This window comes from Typopeltis vanoorti, chromosome 8 (assembly GCF_054136105.1).
Source record: "Typopeltis vanoorti isolate ZY-2024b chromosome 8, IOZ_Tvanoo_1.0, whole genome shotgun sequence".
Taxonomy (NCBI): Eukaryota; Metazoa; Arthropoda; class Arachnida; order Uropygi; family Thelyphonidae; genus Typopeltis; species Typopeltis vanoorti.
In genome coordinates, this window is record NC_143556.1 from 114,627,530 (window position 1) to 114,642,186 (window position 14,657).

Here is a 14,657-nt window from a genome sequence, read left to right on the forward strand (position 1 = left end):
ATAACTGCCATTGCAGGGCTTTTCCTCGCACAGAATTTACAATTTTAAATGTAATATCCAAAACATCTTTTGTGTTTAATCTTTTACTACACAATACTTGGTGAATAATACAGTGGTACGTTAAAAAATCTGGATATTTGTCATCGTTTTTACATAATGAAATGAAGCCCGACTTATTACGCTATCATTGTAAGAGCACCATCAGTAGTAATAGACACAAGTTTAAAAAGCGGAAGTTTGTGTTGTTTTACAAATTCATCAAAAGCCGAAAAAATGTCTTCTCCCCCTAGTCCTTCCCAATAATGGTATAATTTTCAAAAGTTCTTTACTTGAATAATCTTGAAATACTATTAACTGAGCAATATCAGCTAAGTCATTTGATTCATCAAATTGTAATGAAAATGCAACACACTGGTGAATGTCTGACATTAACCTGGCCTGGAAACTTTTCTCCAGCAATTGGAACTCTTCCTTTCGGCAATTTGAAACCTTGTCTGCAGCCTAGAAGTAGTCTCTCTCTCTCTCTCTCTCTCTCTCTCTAGCTATTCTCGAACTGAGAAGCTCCTTTCTGGAAGTGGGAACTCCTCTCTCAAGCAACGTGGATCCGGGTAGTCTCTCTGGAGGCCTCCTCTCTGACAGTAATTCTGGAACCGGGACCTTGCTTCAGTCCCTTTTTATTAGGCCTCTTCTGAGACCTCGCATGAAGTTTGGCAACCCCCAAAGAATTGGTATGAGTCTTTCAGCTTAAGTTTCAAGTTCCACACGCCTTTTGTTCTCTTGCGCTTTCTTTTGATTGTAAGTTGCCGGCTATCAGAAAGTTGTTTGAACTCTTTCTGACTGACTTCGGAGATGTTTACACTTAGAACCTGCAAGCCTTTCTCACACATACAAATTTCAATAACAATCTTTCTAATGCCGCCATTTAAAGCTTCGGCGACAAAAACATTGCCTTTGTTTTTAACACTCTAACATATTCTTATTAAAGCAGTATATACAGTTAGCTTCAAAAGAGTTATTTACAAAAACATCTAATACAAACTATATCGAGACAAACAAAGTTTATTTTTTTTACAATGTTCACATGGGCCTTAACCTAAGTAAAAAATCGATATAATGTGCTTTGGAATATTTAATACTAAAGCTACAATCGATAATTTTACACTTTGCTTATAATCGTATTCACTCGGCTCGCTGTTTGACTTCCACTGATCCAAATTAATTAATTTACCTGGACTCATAAGAAAATTACTGATTTGACGATTTTAATGAAAAATAAATAAACAATAGCAATACACTTAAAGCGAATTAAAAATAATACAAAATAATGATAACTAAAATATTATGTTTTCAGTTTTAATTAAATTTGTGTGTATGGAGGAATACACAAGAGACTGACCAAAAATCGCTCCGCGATAGACGGGTTGAACACCCCTGCCACATGGCAATGTAAATTATGCACTCAATGAAGAAATTTAGAAAGGAACAATAAACAGACATAATTGTAAACTGAAAAATTAAATTTGTGCACTATAAAATGGGAAAGTTCTGGTGACAGTAATCAGCATTATATATTAATGATGATGAAACTTGCATCAATTTCACAAAATCTAATTGGTGAAAGATTATTGGGGAGAGTTACATTTAAGTATTTCATTAAAGTAAGTCCAAAAAAAAAAACATCCACAACATTTTCCAGATATGTAGTTGCATTTTTTATTTTTGCTGACCAGTTTTTTTTAATTTTTTTTTGCACTAAGTTAGCTTTGCATTAGGAACACCCACCTAATAACGTGTTGGTCCACCTCTCTGTGCAATCACAGCTCACAGATGCCTACAAACAGACTCCACAAGATGTCGAACATCCTCCATGCATAACTTGACCCATGTCCACTGCAGCAACTCCATCAGTTCACAATGATTCTGTGGAGGAGGATCAGCATTTCTCACACCCTGTTCTAGCATATCTCATGCTTGTTCATTTGAGTTACAGCCGGGTGAGTTTGGTGGGCAAGGCAATATGGCAAATTCGTTGTCATGTTCCTCCAACCACTAAGTAGTTGTATGAGTTTAATGACAAGGGCTTTGTCCTGTTGAAAAATGATACTGTGATTGGGGTAGACCTCCTGTAGATATGGATGGAGATGGTTAGCTAACAGGTCCCTGTAGCATTCACCATTCGGAGTTTGTGGAATGATAACCAACAGAACTAGGGCAGTCAGGAAAAAGCTCCCCAGACCATAACACCACTTCCACCAGCCTACTGAACACCAACTGTGCAACCAGGGGATAGGCTTCATGCTGTTTATGCCAAATGCAAATCTGGCTATTAGGATGGTGCAGCAGGAAACAGGACTCATCACTCCAGATGACCTTCTTCCATCTGTTGAGGATCAATTGCTGACATTCCTTGGTCAATGTGAGGCATTGTTTGTGATGCCTGGCTGTCATCATGGGTACTCTTGTTGGTCTCCAGTTGTGGAACCCTAGGTGAAACAAGGTGCACCACATGGTGCATGTGGAAATGGGTCAAACTGCCCTGCTGTTGTACTGGTGGGTGAGCTGTGTGATGGTTGTACCCAATCATACATGGTTAAGTCATGCATGCATGGCTTAATCAGGCATGATTAAGTACAACATGATAAAGATTAAATCAGGCATGCATGGTTAAGTGCCTGACTAATGTGAGCCCTTCTGCTGGATGTCTGTTCACAGTTAATCCAATTTTGGTATTATACAGTAGTATAGGAGCAACCAAAAGTGTGGCTGTTTCTGAAATACTACTGCCTGCCCTCCGAGACCTGACTATCAGCTGCAGTCAAATTGGTTTACAGTGCCATATTTCCCCATTACTGGCAAACATTTACTGATTATATACAGAGGATAAGTGTGCTCACTTACAGTAGCCACACATGACGTTATTGTGTGGTACTTTGTTATCATGCTGAATATGTAAATCGAGGGAGGAGGCGGGCATTCCTAATGCAAAGCTAACTCAGTGTTTATGTTTATGTGAATCCTACCCATAAAAGGATGTAAACCTATAGTGCATTCAGTATTGTGGGCGGGTAGGCTAAAAGTAAGGTGGTAGTTTTACAATGCACAACAGTAATTGCTCGCCGCCTATAGACCTTCATATATATCCTCCCCAAAATGAAATTCCTTCATATATTAGAGAACAGGTACGCCCAATGTCAGGCTTTACAACAAGTCAATTGCATTTATAATTGCATTTTATAATTGCACATGTGTAAGGTCACATCACATAAAAAGGCCGACCCCTAATAGATGGCTGAAGAAGAAAATTAGAGAACAGATACACTACCTACTCTGCCAACCAGGCAGAGTAGGTAGTGTGTTCTATTTGTGTGTCTCTAATCTATTTTGCCAAAGCCAAATAAGATTAGAGGCACTTTTGTCACTGTTTACAACTTATGCACTGATAGAGTTCAGATATATGACATGAGATTGCTACAATACTAATACAAGGGCTTTTACCCTCATATAAAGTTTTCTGTTCCCTGAGGAAGACCAATATAGTTTGAAATAGCTGTGAAACCATTAAATTCACTAATAAAAGATGAATATATATATATATAGCTTTTAGGTTAAGTCCATTGTTTTTTAAACTGCATAATACTAGGGAATTCCAATTCTGAAGGTTGTATTCATTAGAATGAACGTGCTGGAATTCAAACTGAGATGTAGGCCTTGGATATAACTCATTGCATGCTTCAACATTTACAAGTGAGTTTGCACAATGATATGTTTTAAACTTTACAGTTTCAGTATATCTGGATAATAATGAAATTCACATAGCTGAGAGATTTGTGAAGTCCAGTGATGCAAAAGCAAGTATATTTATTCATAAAATAATAATAAATAAATCATTACACAATTAAACTCTACTCATGTTATTTTTCTTAACTTTTTTCTTGTTTATAAAAATGAAATTTCACTATTCTTCCACTACTTTTAGACAAATTTGGGCTCTTACCACTTTGTGGTTCTACTGGATGAATCAATTCTTGACTTGAGAGATTGGATGTATTATTCCACTCCTTTTCAAACTCGGTGGTATGCTTTCTGGAATTATCCTAAGAAATACACAATGAAAGAATAACTTTATAAATTTATTTTTAAAAGTTTCATTTAAAAAAAAAGTGCGTTTCCTAATATGGAAGGATGTCCAGAAAATGTTTAGAATATTTCTGCAAAGGACCAGGGCAAACAGGTCAGCTAGTAGAACAAACTTCAACTTAACATATGCAGAATTCAAGATTCAAGTAAATTTAAGCTGACATCTGTTAAATGTAAGAAGCTGACTGCTATTCAATATAAACAGAAATGAAGTGGAACTGGCAGAAGAATTAGAAAAGTACAATGTTGACATAATCAGTGTTAACAAAATGAAAAAAACAGAAATGATGAGATTTCTCTAAATAACAAAACCATGTTATATTTAGCAAATGATGATCAGAGAAAGGAAGGCATAACAATAGTATTCAACACAAAGATATTTTTCCTAAATGACAAGCAGTTTCAAATAGAGTGAGCAAAGATCAAAATGAGAAACTGGACGATGAGACTTATTTGTGTCTATAGTCCCACAGAAGGTTCTACTAGAGTGGGAGAATTTATCCAGTCATTAGAAAAGGAAACTGACAAAGAAAAATTGGTCTTTGTTGGAGATCTGAACAAACAACAGAGTAGGAAATGAATACCAGAAATATAGAAATGTGTTGAGAAAATTTGGAGATAAGAGCAAAATAATAACAATGGTAAGTACCTGTAGGATTTCTGTCCAGGTAATGGGCTAGTCATTATAAACATGTTCTGGCATAAAGACAAGAATTAAGAAAGTCACACTGACTGTGTTAGTGTTGATAGCAATATCATACTGATTCAGAACACAAGGATACAGAGGAAATGAAATAGGAAATTACACTAATTAGTTTTGAGCAGGATAAAACTGAATATCATACTAAAAAGAAAGGTGTGTAAGAAAGCTTTAAAAAGAATCAAAGTTGAGAGCAACTTTCAGAGGTGAGCTATAGATTCAAATATAAAAATATCATTATTATTAATACTAGACCTCCATGGAATCAATAGACTTATCATGGGAGGTACACACTGTTACATACAAAGCTCATCAAACTGTGCTTTAAACTCATTCAACGTATCCATATTCACTATATTAACACAATGCATTCCACTCACTGACCTCTCTTCATGCAAAGAACCTAAGGTTTCATATGGATTATACAGTTTCCTTATACAGTTTCCAAGGATTTCTCCTTGTTATACCCTCCCCATTCTATGAAAAATTTCTTTCGCAGTAACAACCCCTTACAAACTTCTCAACCATAGATCTCAATCATTTCCTCTGTATCATCCCTATCTCCTCCTCTTATTCACAAGACTTTGCAAATTGCATTTCCTCAATCCTGCCTTCATATCCCACATTCCAGAGACCAGTTATGACTTTAGTCAATCTACTCTCAACTATAATATATCCTCATCACCATGAAAAGCAAGTGACCAAATCTGTGCACAATAATCCATATGAAACCTGGCTAAGTCTTTATACAATCACTTCTTTATTTCTGCACATTAAGACTCTCCACATCATTACCACAATCTGATGTATCATACTTCAACTTGTGAAATGCAATTCCTATTTAAGAATAAATGCCATAAATAAATGGAGAATCAGTGCCTAATTCTGAAGAAAACATTGATTCAACCAGGAATACATGTAGCAAACTTGTTGGCAAAGATAGAAAATCAAACATTTCATGATGAACCCTGAAAGTTAAAGAGACAGCTCTGAAAAAGAAGAAACTATCAAGTTTCTAGCAAGTCAGTGTGTGTGTGCTCTGAGAAAGAGTAGAGAAAAATGTAGAGTGATGTAGGCCTGGTCAGAAGGTTGAATTCTGGATGATTGGAGTAGAGCTCAGTTCTTATGGAATCCATCTATGAAAAGAGAAATGAAACTAAGAATGACTTGATTGTTTTAAGTAAAATTTATACAAACATACTTGAAAAGAGGGCAAGAAAAATTGTAACAGAGTAAACCTGATGAAGAACAGGTTGGTTAGGTGAAGAAGGAATTGTCATGACCAGATTTTCACTTTAAGACAAACTTCAACTTAACTCCTGAGCAGCAAGATTGGTATCCATCAACATAAGGAGCATCAATAGAAGAGAAATGGAAATAGTAGAACAATTAGATAACAGATCAACATAATGAGTGTTAATGAAATGAAGACAAAAATATGTGAAATTCTTCTAAGCAACAATGTTATATTCAGGTAATTATCAGGGAAAGGAGTAATTATAGTATTCATGAGTGTTAATGAAATGAAGACAAAAACGGGTGAAATTCTTCTAAGCAACAAAATATGTGAATAATCTTGAATGGCAAGAAATATAAAGTAATGTGATGAGGACAAATATCAGTCTGAGGAACTAGACAATGAGACATTTATACCTAACTGTCCCACAGAAGATTTTGCTAAGGAAGAAGCGGAGGAATTTTTTGAGGCATTAGAAAATGCAGTAGACTCAGAAAAAGTTGATCTTTGTGAGAGATCTAAACATCAGAGTAGTAAATGATTATCAGATATATAGCAATGTTTTAAGAAAATTTGGAGGAAAAGCAAAGATAATAATAGAAAATTCTGAACAGAAATCCAACAGGATTTTTGTTCAGGATTAGTGATATCTTTACACTAATTCAGGAGATGAGACTACACAGAGAATTTGAAATAGGAAATAATTACCATTTAGTTTTGAGAAGGATAAAACTGAACATCACACTAAAATCAAAATGTGCAAGAAAGTTTTAAAGAGAGCTTTCAGAGGTAAACTAAAGACTCAAATACACAAATATATGAAAGTTTGAAAACAAGAAGCAAACCTTGGAGATTCATTAGCAGACCTCAATTTCACAAGGTGAGACTATCTGCAAAGACAGAAAACTCACAGTAGACTCAGGAAGTTAACAAGGTGGTCAAGGAAAAGAAGAAAGATTAAACTAAATTTATTATAGTCTAACCAAGTGCAAAATAAACTTCCAACATCTTTCTCTAAATCCAGAGTAATTCAATAATAAGGTGGTACACTTTATTCTTGTTGGCAACTCGTATAGGTAAATATGACCTCTCCTATTGCTTCTGCCTTAGTATCTCCATGTCTGGGTCTGCCTTCCACTGATGAGACCTCAATAAAGGTCGAAACCGGTCTGGGTAGTGGCCCTTCCCTTAATGCATAGCAGTATACATGTCCGCAAGGAGACATGCTTTGCATTATGGGAGATACTGAGACAAGGAGTGATGAGAGCTTGGTCCACCTTTGCCTGGTGTTGCACCACCTTACCTCAGTCCTGAAGATATTTTCAGGCACAAACTTTGTTTGCTTACACTTGGATAAAGGATTAAACTAAATTATTATAATTACAGCTATTTTGCCTGCTTCAGGATTAAACTAAATTTATTATAGTCTAACCAATTGCAAAATAAACTTCCAAGAAAGCACAAAAAATGTTCTTGGGAAGTATGTCAGTATGTGCTCTAAGAAAATTCAATAAAAAAATGTAAAAAACCAAAGCACTTTGTAAAACTAGCAAAATAAGTCATGGGAAGACTTTAGAAAGAACATAGAAAATAAATATAAGGAAAGTGTAGCAAAATATTCTGGAGACTATTGAAAAAGCTTTAGAAACAGGAAACAATACTATAAAAGGAATTAGACATGATAAAGATGACATGAAAACTGAAGCTAAAGATATCCTAAATGTCTAGTATAATTAACTTTGAAAGACTGCTAAATGAAAATAATCTTTCAAATTTTTAAGACATGGTCAAAGAGTTAAATTTCAGATGACTGGAGTAGAGCTCTCATCATAATTATCTATAAAAAAAGAAAATAAAACAATGTGAGAATTAGAGGAATTTTCCCATTGAGTGTTCCTGATAAGATTTATACAACATACTTGAGAAAAGGCTAAAAAAATTGTGGAAGGGAAAGTTGAAAAACAAACTGGATTCAGGCTAAATAGAGATTGTCAGAGTCAGATTTTCACACTTTTAGAAATTAAAGATGCCAAGACATTATATATTCTTGGTTTCATCCTTTATCCAAGTGTAAGTTAACAAAGTTTGCACATGAAGTAACTTCTGTGCAAACTGGGCAGTTTGTATATAGAGGCTAATGACTTCACATTAATTGCCTTACTATCCCATAATGCAATGCACATATCCTTACAGACATGTATAATTTTATTGAGGTCTCATCAGTGGGGGCCAGATCCAGAAACGATACGAAGGTTGAAGTAATGCAGGCCCTTCCCATAATGTATATTTATAATTTATAATATAATCAAGTGGAAAAACTTGCAACATTTTCACATTTAAGACAAATGGTTGAGAAATTATGGAAATATAACATAGATCTGTATTTAAATGTTGTATATCTGGAAAAAGAATATGACAAGGTGCCAAGAAAAAGCAATTCAAAAGGTTACAGTTAATGGTTTTCACACCATTAACATCAAGCAATACATAGTCTAAATTTAAGTTGTAAGTTAGCAGTTAGAATTGAAGATTGTCTGATATAAAATCAGGTGTGAAACAAGAGTGCACATTATCTCCACTGTTATTCATCATTTATAATGGATAACATTATGAAGGAAAGTAAGTGTTAGCTCTATTTTATGCAGATATCATACAGACATATCCCAGTCATATGACACATTAGGATCCAGACCACCATGATATAGCAAATCACTGTCTTCTTCTCATTTGCAGATACATGCCATGGTTTCATAGTTTTTTTTCAGCAGTCAGTGTGCATAAATGATCTAAATAAGCATTTATTCACAGCAGACATGCTGTGAATAAATGCTTAAATAAATGTGAAAAATTTAGAATAATTTTTGTAAATAAAAAAGTTATTCTGAATAGTTTGGCTTCAGGGAAAATGCCAACCAGTTTGGTCATCAATCTACACAATTTTCTTTCGGCAATAAGACTGCCACGTTTATAGATAACCTGTATTACTACTAGTACAGCACTTTTCACTTCACTAGAAACTTTATTAGTTTTTTTTTTTTTAACAACTGTAACAACAGTAGTGAGAGATAAGTTTATCCTGCGGCTATGTCAGTGCTTGATACACCACTATGAATAAATTTACTAATTTTAATCGCAGCATGTAACAAATCAATAAAATAAAATAAAGAGTTTATAATTCACAGCATAACATTAAAATACAAACAGATATAGTAAGCAACAACATCGTAGACAGTTTAAGAAACTACACATCGGATGATTTGCAGGAGCGTCATGTCAGTAAAACCATTGTATGAGCAAATGCAGGATCACATACACATAAATAGGTATGGAGATTCTCAAAATTTCTTCTGTTCAAAATATAAAACAGGATATTAAAACCCTAGATTTAATAAACCACAACTTATTCTGCAGACCAGTTGCAAACATACTGGACCCAAATTTAACAGTAATGTTTTAGGATTCCAGATCAACTAGCAAATAACCTTTCTGTCACCATTCTCCAAACAGACGCCGCTACCAAGGCCAGGGTTTATAAAGGGGGTGGTTGCAATTAGAACTGAAGCAACTAAGGTTATGAGGCTAGTGTACTGTGCTCTGTTAATTATATAACATTTATAATTAAATGTAATATAATTAATTATATAATTAATTATATTACATTTTCCAGTAAGTCTGCCTGTTTTGTGGGATAGGATGAAAGCCTTAGTTTCTGCCACTTTCCTATGACAATTTATAGAGATGGGTGAAATCTTTCATGTGCATGGATTAGCAGAGTTCTTTATAACATATTCCATGTTTTTTTTTTGTTTTTTTTTGATAGCAGTCCTTTACTAGGCTGGCCAATCCTCAACCTGCAATTTCAAATCTGATTGGCAAGAGAACTCTGGTTTGTGAATGTCCTTAGGTGGCAGATGATTTACAGTGCCTAGTGAAAACCATCAGCTTGCTTGTTGGAGGACTAAGTTGTTAGACATTTAATAGAGACATGTGCATTAGACATTGTATAATTTTTTTAAATAATGGCTTCACACATGTAAGCTAAAACTAAATAGAATTTATTACTCCTATATATCTCACTCAATATGTCATGAGCCTCATTCAGGGAGAGGAGAGAAGAAATGGTAAGCATATAATATCACGTTTCAGTCACAGCTGTACAGAAGGCACTATTAGAGTACAGAAACATGGTACAGATGCATAATTAGTTAAGTACTTCGTACTATGTTTAACTTTACAGCAGGGATTATAACTAATTTACCCACAATACTAATGTAAGATATGTTCAGAACCCTTTATGCGTGGGAAACAGAAAAAAGAAAAATTAACAAATGTCTTCTTCTTCATTCATTACCTCACTTTTCATCTCAAAGGTGGAATTTATTGATATTCCATGTCCAACCTAGAATATCCTCTTTTTGATCTTTAACAATCTCTATCTCACTATATCAGTTGATTCACTGTCTCTATTCTTCCAATTCAACCAATCATTCTAAAGTTTGATTTTCTTTCTTTAAATCTTGATTTCCTCCAGTCCAAATTTCTTAGCAGTGAAATCATCTTTCTTGCAGATTATATTCTGAGCCTCAGCAGGCTTCCTTTTACCCATTATGATTCAGTAGATGTAGAGCATTAGCTTCAACTTTCTCATGGAAATTGTTCACATTCACAATACTGCTGACCACACTCTAATTACCAACCCAGTTATCTCTCAAAGAATACTGTGAATACTGTTCATTCTCTAAGCAACTTGGATCACATAACCCTCTCAACCTCCTCTTATATGACATTATAAGAATAGCATGCGAGACAATTTATGCATTTTCTAGTCTTTTCCTTCCTTGGCTGAATTAATATTTCTAGCTCTTGAAGCAAACACATTAGCTTACAAAAGAGTATGGAAATGCTTATTTCACATTCTGTCTTGAATTATTGTTAACCAAGTCTTAATTCTTCAATAAGTATGTTAAAAGTGTCCAAGATAATAAACACAAAAATTTAATCTTCCCTTTCTGCTTATACTAAAGCTTGAAGAATTGCAATCAAATTATTAACATCAAAGTTGTGATGATTCTGAAAGCATAGAAAAGAGGAAACTTGCATCATGTACAAATGGCAACCTTGTTTTCTTATCCTTAATAAAGCTGTAACTTTTGAAACTGGATGGTTTTATTCCATCATTACCTACAAAAATAATCTGATATTTTGTTCTTATTTTAATCCTTGCAATGAAGATCATGGTAATTATTCTACTATTTCACAGACACACAGTATTCAATGACCTTTTTATTTTTCATCAAAAAGAGCACCAGAATCTTGTCCAAATAATAATAAAAAGTTTTAACAGTCTCCTAGTGCTGCCTTTACACACTCTCCTATTCCATTGGTATTAAGAATCATGGCAGTTAGTGCTGGGCTGGTTGGAATTATGGCTAGCTCAACCAAGACCAGTGGGGATTGAAAAACTGTCACCTCCATATCTGAGACCACTTAACTGACTTTCAGTTGAAAAAATCTCTCACAAAATTTCCTCCCATCCTAGATGGAATCCAAACTCAGCTCTTTCCAACTAAAGGTCAAATATGTTGTGATGTTCTCTACTGATATCCTATCATGCAGTGACTTAATATAAGTTCTTTAGAGATCATTGATTACTCTCATTACAGTGACTGAGAAAGTGAAATCGGCGAGATCAAAAATGCACTCTCCTGTAAGTAGTTCAAGGTTAAATATTAATTAGTCATTTAACAGAGGTATTTATCATCCAATTAGCAATAATGTTCAATACTTTAATAAGTTTAGTTTAATCCTTTATCTAAGTGTGAGCAAACAAAGTTTGCGCTTTAAAGTATATTCAGGACAACTCATTGCAAAGGTGGAGAAAGCTCTCATCACTCCTATCTTAGTATCTCCCATAATGCAAAGCACATCTCCTTGAGGATGTGTGTAATGCTAAGCATTAAGGCATGAGCCACTACCCATACCGGTTTCGACCTTTATTGAGGTCTCGTCAGTGGGAGCCATGCCCAGTAGTGGAGATACCAAGGCAGAAGCAGTGAGAGGTCATCTCAACGTACAGGAGTTGCCAAAGGGTGTACAGCCTTATTATTAAATTACTCCGGATTCAGAGAAAGATGTTGAGAGTTTATTTTTCACTTGGTTAGACTATAATAAGTTTAGTTTAATCCTTTCTCCACCTTTGCAATGAGTTGCCCGGTGTTGTACCACCTTACCCCAGTCCTGAATATACTTTCAGGTGCAAACTTTGATTGCTCACACTTGGATAAAGGATTAAACTAAACTTATTATAGTCTAACTGTTTAGTTAGTTTAACTGTTTAATTAGTTTAATAGTGCTGAAAGTACTTAAATCGTCTCATGACAATTTAAGTACTTTCAGCACTATTAAACTAAAATGGAAGTTGTGGAGGAGGATCCTTTTACCATAAATACCTATTTGTTCATGACAATGGATAAAAATGCATGGGATAGCATATAAGAGGAAAGCTCCCCAAAGAGTGCTTAGATCACATCCTTCAACCGATTTGTGCTATGCAAAGGTGCTATCTTCCTTAAAAAAAAAAAAAAAAAAAAAAAAAAAAAAAAAAAAAAAAAAAAAAGAGAGAGAGAGAACAGATATGTTAAAAAAGTGAGCCAAGTAGCTAACATTTGGATTTAATTTAAAAGAAGCTAACTTGAATCCTCCATTTTCTTCTTTTTTGCAGGCTCCTTCATTTGTCATCAGTTGCCTGTTTTCAGTTTCCATTCTATATGATTTTTTTTTCCAGGAAGTGAAGCAAGTCCATGTCCCTGTCATGCTCCCTGGGACCTTCCGTAGGGTACACTTACTACAAGGATGCTAATGGATCTCTGTGAAAAACAACGGATAAATTAGCGGAAGATGGTTCATATCTCAACAGTGAAATGTACAGAAGAATCTTCAGAGGAGCAGATCTCTATAAACAACCTGGGCTCAGCTGTCAGTACCTGGTTAGGGGCTCTAATTTAATTTAATTTTCTTTACAAAGAAACCTAGAACTAATAATAACAAACACATGGTTTAAGCTACCACCCTGAAGGCTATATACTTGGTGATCACCACAGGATAATAAGACAAATATAGTCAGAAACCAAATTGATTACTTGCTAATTAATCAATGATTTTGAAGTTCCATAGAGTACAAAAACCTATCCTGCAGATATTGCTTCTGATAAAATCTACTGGTGACAAAGTTAAAACTTAGACTATACTTAACTATACTTTAACATCAACAATAATCTTAACATCAACAATAATCTTAACATCAACAAAAAGGGATTGATCTATGAAAGTTAAAAAACCCAGAGATAAGAAAAAAAAAACTGAGTCAAGATCTGAATCAAGAACTAGCACTTATCAAGAATGACGAAGTCATGAAGGTTGATGAATCATGAGGCAAATTAAAATCTGTCTTCATAGAGAAATATGCCAATATTGTGTCCTGATACAGTAGTAAAAAAGAATGATTGGATATCTGATGAAATTTTCTCTCTCATGGATCAACACATATCATAGAAAAATCATAGCCCAACAAAATATAAAGAGGTTCAGAAAATTAATAAAGACAAGATCAAAGAAGCAAAAGAAATCTGGATGAATGAAAAGGGCAAAAAAATAGAATTTCTACAGGAAAAGCATGACAGTTTTAATCTACACAAAAAGCTGAAATAGACCTCAGGTATATTTAAAGAAAAACAACTATGCATCCTTCGAAACAAAAAGGGAGAAATAATATCGGAAAAGGATGATAAAATACAAGACTAGATGAAATATGTAGAACTCTTTACTGATAATAGACAAAACCAAGAAAATACTCATGAACAAATGAAGATCCATGCATTCTAAGATCAGAGATAGAATATGTGTTGAACTCAGTCAAAAATGGTAAAGACTTAGACACTGGTAGAATACCAGCATAAGTAAAGTTATTAGATGGCGACTAACTATATTTAAAGCTATTTAATAAGATCTACAATACAGGCATAATCCCTCAAGACTGGTTACAGTCGACCTTTATCATGCTGTCTAAACAAGCAAATGTGAAAACTTATAACTATAGGATGATCACTGTATAATTAGTCATGTTCTCAAAATGTTTCTGAAAATAATTCAAAAAAGGATATACAGAAAATGTGAAGACACCATCAGTAATACCCAATTTGGCTTTGAAGCGGTTTGGGAATGAGAGAGAGAGGCTCTTTTCTGTTCTCAAATCTTATTCCAAAAATGTAGTGAACAAAGCAAGGAAGTATTCATTTGCTTCGTCGAATTGGAGAAAGCATTCGACAATGTCCAACATACTAAAATGATTGAATTATTAAAAAGAATTGGATTAGATAATAAACACATCAGGATCATCAAAAACTTATATTGGAACCAAAAAGCATCTGTTCAAGTTGGTGACGTTATTACAGACTCCATTAACATCAAACAAGGAGTAAGACAAGGATGTGTGCTGTCGCCTCTCCTTTTTAATATCTACTCAAAATAATCTTAAAAGGAAAAGAGGAAGGGATTAATGTAAATGGTGAAATCATCAATAATATC

The 14,657-nt window shown here is 34.4% G+C and overlaps 1 protein-coding gene across 2 annotated transcripts in view; it reads right to left on the reverse strand.

Annotated features, from left to right (window-relative positions):
• LOC150104295 (protein bicaudal C homolog 1-A-like) overlaps positions 1-14,657 on the reverse strand; it is a 321,235-nt gene that overhangs the window by 35,382 nt on the left and 271,196 nt on the right. For both annotated transcript variants that reach the window (XM_090396901.1, XM_090396900.1), the window contains exon 16: positions 3,995-4,094. In XM_090396901.1, coding sequence (XP_090253027.1) covers positions 3,995-4,094 — 100 coding nt within the window. The remainder of the gene's footprint in view (positions 1-3,994; positions 4,095-14,657) is intronic.